A 14,909-nucleotide genomic window follows, 5' to 3' on the forward strand; every position below is an offset into this window, starting at 1 on the left:
TTTTAAACATGCTTCTGATTAAAGATAGCCTGGGATTACACAAGAGAACCAGTTTGAAGGAAGAATAATTAGCTTTTTGGGTTAAAACTATTTCTTTATATTGAAATTTGAATGTTCTGACAGTTAAGAGATTAGACTGTACAGAAATTGAAATCTGCACACTATACTCACAGTCACACAATGCTGATGTTGTTAACATTAACAGTTTGAGAACAAAGTATAACAATAATAATAATTTGCATGGTTTGATGTGATATGAGCTAATTAACCGATCTTTAGATTTAATCACCATTGGTAGCGTGGTTTATTGTAATGTTTTGTTCCTCAGTTGGTCAGAAGAAACGTGGCAGACTTGTTACTTGTTCTTATGACAATATCTGGTGAAAATTGTTATTTGGGTCATATATTCCAAGACATAGGCAAGAATTTGTGATGCCCAAGTACAGCATCCACACCGGTGCAGTGACTGACCTCCACACATACTCCTCAAAACATTAGATTTATGCCGGAGCACAAACCACGTAATGAAGATAATTGCACAAATAACTGCAATTGCAGATTTCACACAGAGATGGAGACAAAGAGGCCAAATATACGGACTGCAGCTTTAAATTTTTTCTTTATTTTAATTGTATTCATTTCTTTGTTATTTTTATTTCTTTAATAATTTTGTTTTATTATTTGTTTATATTATTTATATACTATAACTGTTTTAATGTTATTTTATTTTATTTGTTTTATGCATTTTAGTTTTATTTATTTCAATTGTATTTATTTTAATTATTTCTTTATATTATCTTTTGTATTTATTATATAAATTTTATTATTTAATTAATTTATTTACCTATTTATTTACTTATTTAAATTTAAATTGTATTTTATTTGATCAAAGTTTCTTTATTTTTTATTGTGGTGCCTACCCTTCCGCTTGAGTTTGGCCGCAGTGATGATGTTGACTGTCGATCATGTGTGTGTGTGTGTTTAGAGAGCTGGAGGAGAGGGTGGCGGCGCTTAATTCAGCCATCAAGAAACCCAAGTAGGTGTCCTGTGTTTCCCAGCAGAGCGTCAGTGTTTGTGGAGTTGCTGTCTGCTGTTAATGTTTTAATGGCTAATGGTTTGGTGGTTTGAGGTTGACCACGGTGACGGAGACGGCGGTGGCGGTGGTGACGACGCGCTCCAGGGAGGTGTATTTCTGGGGCGGAGGGAAGTTCACTCCTCAGAAGCTGGACATGTTTAAGGGCGGCAGCATCGCTCAGCATGTCTGCGCCGGAGAAACACACTTCGCTGTGGTGACCGTCGAGAAGGAGCTGTACACCTGGGCCGTAAGTGCGCTCCACACTCAGATCTGTTGTGATGATCAGAAATAGAACATGACAGCTGAAAATTCATTGAATCCGTGTGCTCCAGTTTGAGCCTAGTCTTTTTTTCTGTTCTTTTTCTTTTTTTTACTAAGCTGCTTATTAGTAGGTGAACATTTTCTGTGAGACAAGGTTATTATAGTAAATTAAACTAAAAAAAGTTACTTGAAAAAACAAAACTAACTGAAATAAAATGAAAAGCTAGCTGCCATTTCTTATTTAAATTTAGTTTAAACTTTATATACTAAAATAAGCCAAACTGAAATGTAGTAGGAATAATAACAATATAGCTATATTTAAAGATATTTTGTTACTTTAAGTTATTCATATCTTTATTTTAATTATTTGTTTTATTTAGTTAGTTATTTTTATTTTAGTGATTTTTATATTGATTTTATTATTTGTTCATATTGTTTGTATTTATCTTTTTATTATAATTATTTATTTTTTGGTTTAATATTATTTTATTTTGTTTTATGCATTTAAATTTGATTGCATTATTTCAGTTGTACTCATCTATTATTTTTATTTTTTTTATCTAATTTATTTCTTTAAATGTATTTATTTTTTTGTTTGTTATTAGTTTATATAAATTGTATTTTAGTATTTGTTTATATAAATTGTATTTATTATTTTTTATATATATATCCTTATTTAAAGAAAAAAATAACAACAAAACTTTATTATACTAAAAACAAAAAATTTAAAACAACATTATTCAAAATATTAATAACAACTACAATAGTATCTCAGTTTTACAAAAATAGCACTGGTTCGAGTTAGGCTGGGCCATGTCCTGATCACAGTCATTCAGAATAAAGACACAAACACATAAAAATAGAAATAAAAAGCATTGCAAAACTAAGAAACAGATTGTTACTTTGGCAGAGCTGAACAGATGCTGCTGTGTGTTTCTGCAGAGCGTTCAGGGAGGAGCGAAGATGGTGGGTCAGCTGGGTCACGGCGACCAGGCCTCGTACCGACAGCCGCGCAGAGTGGAGCGTCTGCAGGGCAAAGCCATCCGACAGGTGTCCTGCGGCGCCGACTTCACCGCCTGCGTCACCGGTGAGCGGACCACACGCTCTCTATAACCCCAGACCGCCTCAGAGCTGCTGCAGAAATAACCTTTAATCATCAGGAAAATTACTTCCATTCAAGGTTGCATTAAATTGATCAAAAGTGACATTTATAATGTTCAAGTAGATTTCTATTTCAAATAAATGCTGTTCTTTTGAACTGTCTATTCGTCTGTGAATCCTGAAAAATAAAATGTATCACGGTTTCCACAGAAATATTCAGCAGCAACTCGAGCATCAATAATAACTTTTAATAACTCTGCACCAAATCAGCAAAATTTATCAAATAAAAAAAGAAAATAATTTATAATAGAAAAGATTTTTTAAATTGTGATTATATCACAATATTACTGTTTTACTGTATTTTTTGCTTAAATGCAGCCTTGGTGAGTGTATGAGCCATATATTTGCCATATATTAGAATGTATTTAATTAAATTAAATCTGCATTGTTAATATTTTCCATTTAACAAATATTTAGGCTGATTTATACTTCTTTCTAAAATATTTACCCACTATGGATAGGCTTTTAAAAAAATATATTGTATTTGAATATTCTAATATTCGAATATTCATTTATTTAAACGAGGTTTAACAAGAAAGACGGCTTCATTTAGATTATTTGACGTTAAATGCATCATATAAATCACTTTGGAATAAATCACAGTAGGCCTATGTATCATGATAAAAAAAAACGACTTTCCAGTCTGTAAAATACGGTAGGCTATAGCAAATGATTTCACGGACCCCCTATCTCTTTAAGAACCGCTGGTCTACACAGAAGAAAGCTCTGTCTAGATTCTGCCCCGGTATGAGTTGTGTCAAGCTATTCATTAGTCTGTTTGTTTGACAAAAAAAAGATGAAATGTAGTTGCAAAAAATGTGTTAAGAATGCGTACAACTGCAGCAGCGGAGGACTATTATTCTGCTGCATGAAAACTGCGGAGGAACTGATGACGGCACGGTCAGCAGAAAGGGGTGTTTAATTCCTGCCCACGTGTAGAAATCACATATTCAATCGGTTTGTTCGTTTTTCTATCCCTGAACAAGAAACGAAAATTTAAGCTGAATTCTCGTTCTTCATTTTTTGGGAAAAAAATAAATAAAATGGGACGCTTTTTAAATTTTTCTACTTTCAATATTAAATCAAAAAAACAAATGATGAGAAAAATGATAATCGGCCAGCAAAGCAACACGTAGTAAAATTTGAATAGTGTTTTTATTTTTCGAATAATAATTACAGATCGATTATTCCACTATTTGTGCACACCCCTATTACCCACCCCAAACTTTTGAACGCTAGTGCAGGCCTATTCAGTCAGCTTCATTTGAGGGCCAGATTATCAAATTGAAAGGGGGGCCGAGGCGGCGGGGCCATCCCGATCTCGTTCTGGGGGGCCTATATTAGAAATGAAATTGAAATGCATATTCAGCAGTAAAATAATCTAATATTACCAACAGTAACGTCTATAAAAGGTTAACATTAGTGCTTTCAATCAATTAAAAAAAATCAGTTTTCTGTTATTAATTGCATATTAGTAGATTTATATTGTCATAATTTCACCCTGAACCTCTAAATATACAAACCCGATTCCAAAAAAGTTGGGACACTGTACAAATTACGAATAAAAAAAGGAATGCAATAATTTACAAATCTCATAAACTTATATTTTATTCACAATAGAATATAGATAAGTGAGACATTTTGAAATGTCATGCCAAATATTGGCTCATTTTGGATTTCATGAGAGCTACACATTCCAAAAAAGTTGGGACAGGTAGCAATAAGAGGCCGGAAAAGTTAAATGTACATATAGGAACAGCTGGAGGACCAATTTGCAACTTATTAGGTCAATTGGCAACATGATTGGGTATAAAAAGAGCCTCTCAGAGTGGCAGTGTCTCTCAGAAGTCAAGATGGCAAGAGGATCACCAATTCCCCCAATGCTGCGGCGAAAAATAGTGGAGCAATATCAGAAAGGAGTTTCTCAGAGATAAATTGCAAAGAGTTTGAAGTTATCATCATCTACAGTGCATAATATCATCCAAAGATTCAGAGAATCTGGAACAATCTCTGTGCGTAAGGATCAAGGCCGGAAAACCATACTGGATGCCCGTGATCTTCGGGCCCTTAGACGGCACTGCATCACATACAGGAACGCTACTGTAATGGAAATCACAACATGGGCTCAGGAATACTTCCAGAAAACATTGTCGGTGAACACAATCCACCGTGCCATTCGCCGTTGCCGGCTAAAACTCTATAGGTCAAAAAAGAAGCCATATCTAAACATGATCCAGAAGCGCAGGCGTTTTCTCTGGGCCAAGGCTTATTTAAAATGAACTGTGGCAAAGTGGAAAACTGTTCTGTGGTCAGATGAATCAAAATTTGAAGTTCTTTTTGGAAAATTGTGACGCCATGTCATCCGGACTAAAGAGGACAAGGACAACCCAAGTTGTTATCAGCGCTCAGTTCAGAAGCCTGCATCTCTGATGGTATGGGGTTGCATGAGTGCGTGTGGCATGGGCAGCTTACACATCTGGAAAGGCACCATCAATGCTGAAAGGTATATCCAAGTTCTAGAACAACATATGCTCCCATCCAGACGTTGTCTCTTTCAGGGAAGACCTTGCATTTTCCAACATGACAATGCCAGACCACATACTGCATCAATTACAACATCATGGCTGCGTAGAAGGAGGATCCGGGTACTGAAATGGCCAGCCTGCAGTCCAGATCTTTCACCCATAGAAAACATTTGGCGCATCATAAAGAGGAAGATGCGACAAAGAAGACCTAAGACAGTTGAGCAACTAGAAGCCTGTATTAGACAAGAATGGGACAACATTCCTATTCCTAAACTTGAGCAACTTGTCTCCTCAGTCCCCAGACGTTTGCAGACTGTTATAAAAAGAAGAGGGGATGCCACACAGTGGTAAACATGGCCTTGTCCCAACTTTTTTGAGATGTGTTGATGCCATGAAATTTAAAATAAACGTATTTTTCCCTTAAAATGATACATTTTCTCAGTTTAAACATTTGATACGTCATCTATGTTGTATTCTGAATAAAATATTGAAATTTGAAACTTCCACATCATTGCATTCTGTTTTTATTCACAATTTGTACAGTGTCCCAACTTTTTTGGAATCGGGTTTGTAGAAACAAGATAAAGATGGCATATTTTAAATATGTTTAATGGCATCTTTTTACTAAGTAGCATATTATTAATGAAAAGCCATATCACTTATACCAATAATGTTACTGGTGTCTCTATTAAATCCAATTTCCCCTCAGTTTTAGCCATTAATCAGAGTCATTCAACATTAATTGAAATTTATAACATTTAATAGGCTCTGAAAAACATAACTTTTAATTTAACTGAACTTAAAACAATCTTCACATAAACTATAAATTGTATATGCATAAACTATATTGATTAATCTTTATGCAAGCTACAAAAATTAATCAGCGACTTGAACAGTGAGTGATTTCTCTTTTTTTTTTTTTTTGTACTTTGATTTACATCAGTGACAGACTTCATTGTTTTTCACTTTAAAAGCAGCGCTGTCTCTTTAAAACCTGATGCATATGACACTGAACACTTCATGGTAATTTAGGACTTTATAACTGTTTACGAGATAATTAGCCAAAACCGTGTTTTTTGACATAAATGTGTATTATTGGTCAGTTGAAGCGCTACTGGCACAATGTCTGAAGCGTCTCAGCGTAACGGTTATGTGTACAGCCGGACGCGCAGACTTTCAAACTATACTTCATTTGTTATTTCTCTCCAGAAGTTATGACCAAAAACACCGTCTTTATACTCCTTTTAACTACAGTTGTGGATCTCTCATAACTCCCTCAACACAAGCGCTTCTCAACGCTGCTGTGTGCCATCTATCGATGTTGCAGATTGTTGGTATTTTGTCTCGTCCTTTTCTTTTTTTTGGCTGGCCCAGACCAGTGTTGCCGCCTTGTGGACGAGCTAATCAGTGCAAAAACAATTCAGTGCATATGTGCAACATGTGTACTCTTCCTCAGGCCGGATTGGGCCTGCTAGTGTATCATTAATATCTAAATATCATCAAGTCAAATGACCAGTGGAGGATCTGTGTGTTTGTGACGTGTGTTCCTCCGGCAGACGAGGATCAGATGTACATGTTCGGCTCTGATTACTACGGCTGTGTGGGTGTGGAGAACGAGATGGGCATGGAGGTGCTGGAGCCGGTTCTGCTGGAGTTCTTCCAGGAGCGTCCGGTGAGACGGGTGTCCTGCGGGGACAATCACGTGGTGGCGCTGACCCGCGCCGGGGACATCTACTCCTGGGGCTGCGGAGAGCACGGTGAGCACGGTCACATGACCGCAGGCACTTCCTGTCACAGCGCTGAGTCTGCTGATGACACTAGTCATGCTTCCATCCAAAGATTTAGATTTAACTTGTGCGCAAAACTAAGAATCATATCACTAAGAAAAGTAGGAGAAGCCACTTAATATAATGCATTTCAAATATGATGAATTACTTGCACCAGGGCAGACGAAACAATGCTGTCATTGCTTTCGGAGGTGGATGCTTCTGTTTGGGAACGCAGTCGTGTGAGACAGCTCTGGGAGGCAGTTATACAGAAATACTTTGAGATCGGTCCGCTGGTTAGTCAAGTTATCCCGTCCCATCATGCAAAGTCGCATGACTTTTTTTGATGTGCATGGTGGAATTTATTTGGTAAATGTGTTTCCATCGTCGTTTATGCACATTTATTTTCTTATCGGATAAAAAGTTAAAGGATTAGTTCACTTTTAAAAAAACTTTTGCTGATAATTTACTCACCCCCATGTCATCCAAGATGTCCATGTCTTTCTTTCTTCAGTCGAAAAGAAATTAAGGTTTTTGATGAAAACATTTCTCCATATAATGGACTTCAATGGGACCCAAACGGTTCAAGGTCCAAATGACAGTTTCAGTGCAGCTTCAAAGGGCTTTAAACGATACCAGACGATGAATAAGGGTCTTATCTAGCAAAACGATCGGTCATTTCAAAAATAAATAAAAAAGTTTAAGTTTTATAAGCACAAATGCTCGCCTTGCTCTACGCAATTACGTGGAAAAGGTCACGGTTGAGGTAGGCGGAAGTACCGAGTCAGTAGGCTTTTTAATATTAAAACACCCAGGACACGCACAAATGGGCATTTTAAACGATAAACTGACATAAAGACATTTGAATATGTGTATATGGTCCTTCTTCCGCACATTTGTAAACACTGACTCGGTACTTCCGCCTACCTCAACCGTGACCTTTTCAACGTCATTGCGTATTACGTGACGTCACGAACACGCATCACAGAACAGAGCAAGGCGAGCAAGAAAGAAAGACATGGACATCTTGGATGACATGGGGTGAGTAAATTATCAGCAAAAGTTTTTTTAAAACTGAACTAATCCTTTAACCTACTCAATTGTGCACATCAATGTTTTATGCACATTTTTAGAATTTATGCTCATCTTTGTGTTTCCATGCAGCATTTTTTTAATGCGATATTCCAAATATTCCAGAATGCACATAAAATATGGATAGAAACATAGCTACTTATGCCACTTTTCTTGCGCAGGTCGACTCGGGCTGGACTGTGAGGACGATTTCTCCTCTCCGATGCAGGTGAGAGACACTTCATTCTTCATACTCCTATTTTCAGCGTGTCTTGGGGAATGAAATACCTGAGGAAAGTTCGCTTTTGTAGTTTATTTTCTGTGTGCTACACTGTGACACTACTCCATCTTAAACAATTTAAACTGCATTTTACTCACTCTGTTCTAATTATTCTGCATGCAGCTTTGATGAGCTGGTAACACTACAGTTAGGTTAGTCAGTGCCTTAACCAGCAGTAAAACTGAGCAGTACAGTACATTACTTAATAACAATACAGCGGTTCATTGTTAGTTCCTGTCAGCTCAAGTCCTTTAAACAATATTAACAGATACAACTTTTGATTTTAATCATTTATTAGTAAATGTTGAAATTAACATTAAGATTAATAAATGCTTCAGTATTTTTCATTGTAAGATAACTAATGTTAACAACTGGAGTTTGTCACTGGCAGGACCATTACAAATATACTAGTTTAGAAAGAAAAAAAAACATTAGTAACATTATTTAAAATAAATGTTGACTAATTGCAGCATCTAAAATGTGCACTTATATTTGCACTACTGGTCAAAAATCTGGAATAATTCAGATGTTTTTTGTTTTTTCTAAATAAGTCTCTTCTGTTCTCCAAGACTGCATTTATTTGATCAGAATTACAGTAAAAACAGTAATAATGTGAAATATTATTTCAATTTAAAATAAATGTTTTCTATTTTTAGATATTTTCTATTTTATGTGGATTTAGTTCTCAGTTATTGTCGATTATTATTGATGCTTATTTAATATGTGCTGCACAATATTTTTGTGGAAACTGTGATGCATTTTATTTTTCAGGATTCACATATGAAAGTGTAAGTTCAAAAGAACAGCATTCATTTGAAATATAAACCTTTTGTAGCATTAGAAGTATCTTTACTGTCACTTTTGATCAGTTTATTGCGCTCTTGCTGAATAAAAGTATTATTTTTATTTATTTATTTAGTTGTTTGTTTGTTTTTTAAATCTTACGGACCCCAAACTTTTGAATGTATGATGGTTTCCACAAAAAAACTGTGTTCAACATTGATAATAATCAGAAATGTTTGTTGATCAGTAAATCAGTATATTATTATGATTTCTGAAGATCATGTGACACTGAAGGCTGGAGTAATGATGCTGAAAATACAGCTGCAGATCACAGAAATAAATTACACTTTAACATATATTCTATACTTTACTATAATATTTCACTGTTTTACTGTATTTTTTATCAAATAAATGCAGCCTTGGTGAGCAGAAGAGTCTTCTTTCCAAAACTTCTTTTTAAAAATCTTAGTAGCATGACTGGTATATATTTTAACTTTAAACTCAAAATAAGATAAGATAAACTTTCTTGGTGCGCTGAATTCAAACGTCCATGGAAGCATCATGCATGTGCTTGATGAATTTTCATGTTTTAAAGACAAAATATTTTATATTCAAATACTATTATGTGCTTGTTGATGTTTTTAAGTGAATTATAATATTTGCTCAGACTCAAGTAGATGCAGATGCACTTTTACGATTATATGATCAATTGTACAGTTCAGGATTATTATTCTAAAATATTTGCTCTGAGAATCCAGTATCCCAGAGGGCCGTCTGATAGATTTTACCATCAGCTCCTGAACAGCACAGATCATTGAGCAGTTGTGTGTGTGTGTGTGTGTGTGTGTGTGTCGTTCTCATCTGCAGGTGGAGGTTCCTAAGAGTGCCGTCATTGACTCGGTGTACTGCGGCAGTGACTGCACCTTCTTCCTCACCGAGTTTGGAAAGGTTCTAGCCTGCGGGAGCAACGACCTCAACAAGCTGGGTCTGAATCAAGGCATCACTGGAATCAAAAACCACCCGGGGGAAGTATGTACTACGACAAGCATACTCATGAACTCATGTGCCGCAGTATTTAGCAGCTCCCGTCCCAATAGTGACCTAGTAAGATTGTACTGTCAGTTTGGGCTGTCGAGCGATTACACGGTTTAATCAAGCCAATTACATGATGTGCCGATTCATTAGTCTAATTAATCACACATTAATTACTCCCCCCAAAAGATCATTTAAAGTCATTGTGTGAGATGAGAAAAACAGTGAATAGAAATTACAGAAAAGTAGCTTTTTAGAATGAAATATTTTTTTATTAATACTGAAATTTGAAATGATATTTTTTTTATTTATGAATTGGCACTCTCAAATGAAAACTAAAAATGCTAGTAGGTGGCGGCAAGTCACTGTCTTAATGAGTGAGTCATTGAATCATTCACTCAACCGATTCACTCAAACAGCTGATTCATTCAGAGACGAAGCAAGCGGCTGTCTTTATGGATAAGTCACTGAATCATTGACTCTCTCGATTTGTTCAAAACCATGGATTCATTCAGTAAGGAATCACCGCCGTGTTGATCAGAGACACTCAACAGTTCTGCTGTGGCTTTGATTGGAACCATTTTCATTTGCGAAATTAAGCAAAACAGACCATATTGACTAGGGCTGCGATGATAAATCGATTCGTGGATGGATTCTGAGATCTTCCGAATGCATGGCGATTCTCTGGAATCAATTCTGAGCTTATAGTTTATCAGCAGATGTTTTTATCCACACACTCAAATCCTGATGAAGAAGAGCGCTTGTGTGTTCGGCTGAGTGTCATTTCACCTCGGCTCAGAATGTTTTTATGACGTGAGATTAATGTAAACACAGGCCACTGAACATCCTTGTAATTCACTTCAACCTTTTCAAATCTTATGAATGTTTATTTTTGGTTTGTGTGTGTGTAAGGAGCAGAGTACGGCTGTTTCTGAAGCATGCAGCACCATCTGCTGTTCAGAACTAACCTCAGAATCCACTCCAGAAAATATAAGAGGGGCCCTCGTATCTTAAACTTTAGGGTCCTATCACTGTGTTAAATGGACAGCCGTACTGTCATTACACTAACTGATGTTGTGCAGGGTTATCAGGGGATCCCATACACCACCACCCTCACACTGGTCAAGCAGCTCTCACGCTTCAAGATCCAGTTCATCTCTCCGGGGAAGACGCACACCGCCGCTATAGACGGTGTGTTTCATCTCGCCTCACGCTGTTGCGTTTACTGCTGATGTTCTGATGATTGAGGCTCATGGTGTGTGAATGATTGTGCAGCGCGTGGCCGTCTGATGACCTTTGGCTGTAATAAATTCGGGCAGCTGGGAGTGAAGGACTTCAAGAAGCACCAGGGTGTTCAGATCCTCATGGGGGCCTTCGGAGGGAAGGTCATCACCAAGGTGTCTTGTGGAGACGGTTTCACGATCGCCGCCACCGAGGGTGAGTGCAGGAGCTCAAACACACGCTTGTGCACGAGTTTGTGTTTCTCAGGAGCTTAAAACCTCTTGATTTCAAGGCTTCTGTTGAAAATCAGTTTTGTAGATTATCCCTGCATACGAATTTCTTTATGATCTAAATGTATGAGTTGTAGCAGACAGAGAAGGGGAAGCATCATCCCCAGAGTGTTATTTTAGTAGTATGTACTATTATAGTTTTTATAATTTTTTTGCATTAGCTTTTATTTGTGTATTTTCAGTTTTCATACTAATGTTTTAGTGATTTTGTTATGTGCTTTGCAGTGTGACACACTAAACTCCATCGATTTTAAACTGCATTTTACTCACTCTTTTATAATTATTATACATGCAGATTTGATGAGCATTAGTTAATGCATTAACTAACAATGAACAGTACATTAGTTACAGTATTTATTCATCTTTGTTAATTTTAGCAATAGATGTCAGCTCACGTTTATCTTTTGGTTTTAATAATGTATTGTTAAATGTTAAAATTAATATTTACTAACATTAATAAATGCTTTAGAAGCATTTTTCATTGTTAGTTGATGTTAATGAGGCTATCAGCACCAAAAAAAAAAGTCAAAAGTAAAGTTACACTTTATCTTAAGGTCCTTGTTATAGTGTAATTATACATTTAAGTACTGAGTAATATCAATTAACTACATACTATATGGTTAGTAGTATGTATTAGGGTTACTTGCATGTAATTATGCATAATTAATTGTTATTATAATAGTAAGTACATGTAACATTTGTAACAAGGACACCTTAAAATATAGTGCTACCAAAATGTTTTATTAGATTTGTTTTTTTAAATGTTACCGTTTAGGTTTAAATTGCTTTTATTTCAGTTGTAGTTTTAGTTCAGTTGTAGTTTTTATTTATTTCCAGCCGGTAACTTAAGCACTTGTCAGTTAGCTGCCAAAGCAACATTTCTCAATTTTTATTTAGTTTCAGTTTTTCATCTAATATTTATATATTATTATTTAATGTTTTATTTCAATTTTAAAACATTTTGTTTTATAAGTTTTAGTTTCAGTTAACAATAATAATCCTGGATCCAATCAAATTTAAGTTTTCGTTTGTGTCACGTGTTCATCACCACATCATTCCCAGACATACATTAGTCTTATTTCACCATTGTCATCATTTATATTTCTAAGTATTTAAATATATGAATATGAATGGCTGGCTGCGGTGCTTGTGATGTGTTTTCCTCAGATAATCAGATATTCGCGTGGGGGAACGCAGGGAACGGGCGTCTGGGGATGCCCGCTGATAAAGGCTTCGGCTCCGAGGTCTGTCCTGCTCTTCCTCGGCCCATCTTCGGCTCGCTGCACCACGTGCCTGATCTGTCCTGCCGGGGCTGGCACACCATCCTCATCATGGGTCAGTAGCGCACCACAAGTGTGCTGATTTTCAACCAGCTTTGTACTGTTCTGTCAGTAGTACTTGTAAATGAACGATGTGAATCTCTGTTTCCTGCATGTTAATTCGACAGTTAAAGTCCACCAGATATTACAAAATACACCGTTTTGTGTCATCCGGTGGGTTTTTGACAGCTGCAGGGCTTGTTTCAAAACTACAGATTGAACTTCCACTTTTTTGTATCCCAGTCGGATTGAGCCCAGTGCATTATGGGTGTTGAAGTTTCTCTATTTTTGTGGCGAAAGGAATCATCACTGCTCTTTCTCTCTGTTTTGTGTTGTCCTGTAGCTCATTTCTACTGCACAGACAGCCAAGATTTATTAAAGTCCATCTTGCCAGCAGTTCATTATTTATTAAAATGAGCATGTAAATATTTGTAGTTTAAATATGTTTACGTTTATTCACAGAAAAAGTCCTGAACTCCAAAACGATCCGTTCAAACAGCAGCGGACTGTCTATTGCAAGTGGTAAGATCAAATCTTTGTTGTTTTTCATTTATTCATGTGTAAGAGCCAGTGTTATTTTAGTATAATTGAGATACTGTTGTAGTTTTTATTATTTTAAGCAAGTTATATACACCCCACAATTCACTGAAACAAACGTGTGTGTGTGTGTGTGTGTGTGATGGTGTGTTAATGCCGCGCAGGTCAGTGCTCCACGTCCTGCGTGGATTTGGAGACGGTCTCAGCCACAGACTCTGAGCTGCGTGAGGGGATGCTGGGAGGAACCGTGGAGGCCGATATGGACGGCAGAGGTCTGGAGACGCCCATCTTCTCCATGGACAGCAAGACCAACGAGAGCTCCTGCCCCTCATGGCTGCAGAAGGTGAACGCAGATTTAACACCCATCATCCTTCTGAGGCTCTTAAAGAGATCCTTGTTCATCCTTACAAAAAATAAGATCTGAAGTCAGAGCAGAAAGTCTTCAGTTTGCACCAGTAAACTATACCACAAACCTTAGCAAATCATGTTGTGTGATTCATGTAAATGCTCTCCTCGCATAAATCTCGCGTCTGAAAGGGAAACTTATATGTTATTGTTTCACTTTGTGTCTTTAGTAAATCCTGACGGTAGTCTTTAAAGCTAGAAGAGGGTTTGCGCTGGTGCAAGATGTTAGTAAATCTGGCTCATCAATGTCATTTTGTATCTCCAGAAAATGTATCCTGATTTAAGAATTTTTAGATATTTGTACCAGAAAACAAGATGAAAATACTTAAGAACATCAGTTTTTTTTTTCAGAGAACATATGATAACACATGTTCCCCTGAATTTTTTACTTAACCCTCTGGGCCTCTTCAGTTTTGGGTCATACTCGGTACTTCATGGTCAAAAATGTTTTCCCCAGGAAAATCAGTCTAATAAATCATTGCTCAATAAAGTTTTTTTTTATTATTATAAAGACTTTTAAGGGGATTTTATGATACTATGCCATTTAATTTTATTTGCATTTATCGTATTTGCCATTTATTTCCTATATCGGTGATTTTTGACCGTGAAGGTACCAAGCGTTACTTTTTATTTTTGATCTTATTTTAACAAGACATTTTACATTTCAAAATGTATTTTTTTTTTTTTTTTTAGCAAAAGTGACCAAAGAAGCCCAGAGGATTAAATTCCCTTTATTTGGTCTTAAAAAGGTTTTAAACAGCAGTGTGTCTTATCAGTATGGACAAGCAAACGCACACCCTCTGCTTAATGTGAGAGAAAGTCTAGACAACAGATGAGAAGAGACCTTTGTAATGCAAAGCTGCTGCTGGACCATTTTCGTCTCCTGCTGATCTGAAATCGGTTAAACTTGTCAGTCTTTTCAGTTGCTTTGAATGGCCATTAATAAAACCCTACAGCCAAACTTGAGTGTGTTTTTCCAGCAGCTCTTTCTAGGGGTGTGAATCGTCACTGGTTTCGTGATTCGATTCAATTCTATATCACAATGCATCACGATTATACCAAATTCATTTTGTGCATTTTTATCAAATTATATAAGCAGGCTACTTTTTAAAATAATTACAAATTAATAATAAATAAATAAAAAATTAAGAATTTAACCAACTAAATATAGCTTTAAAACAAA

The 14,909-nt window shown here is 36.4% G+C and overlaps 1 protein-coding gene across 1 annotated transcript in view; it reads left to right on the forward strand.

The window, feature by feature from the left end:
- The window catches only part of nek9 (NIMA related kinase 9), a 32,607-nt gene that overhangs the window by 10,712 nt on the left and 6,986 nt on the right, over nucleotides 1-14,909 (forward strand). The window contains exons 9-19 of the mRNA XM_079386211.1: nucleotides 986-1,036; nucleotides 1,130-1,322; nucleotides 2,279-2,423; nucleotides 6,579-6,779; nucleotides 8,042-8,088; nucleotides 9,790-9,951; nucleotides 11,037-11,145; nucleotides 11,230-11,391; nucleotides 12,633-12,800; nucleotides 13,247-13,306; nucleotides 13,486-13,664. Of these exons, the coding sequence (XP_079242337.1) occupies nucleotides 986-1,036; nucleotides 1,130-1,322; nucleotides 2,279-2,423; nucleotides 6,579-6,779; nucleotides 8,042-8,088; nucleotides 9,790-9,951; nucleotides 11,037-11,145; nucleotides 11,230-11,391; nucleotides 12,633-12,800; nucleotides 13,247-13,306; nucleotides 13,486-13,664 (1,477 nt within the window). The remainder of the gene's footprint in view (nucleotides 1-985; nucleotides 1,037-1,129; nucleotides 1,323-2,278; nucleotides 2,424-6,578; nucleotides 6,780-8,041; nucleotides 8,089-9,789; nucleotides 9,952-11,036; nucleotides 11,146-11,229; nucleotides 11,392-12,632; nucleotides 12,801-13,246; nucleotides 13,307-13,485; nucleotides 13,665-14,909) is intronic.

Source organism: Barbus barbus (genome assembly GCF_936440315.1).
Source record: "Barbus barbus genome assembly, chromosome: 30".
Lineage (NCBI taxonomy): Eukaryota > Metazoa > Chordata > Actinopteri > Cypriniformes > Cyprinidae > Barbus > Barbus barbus.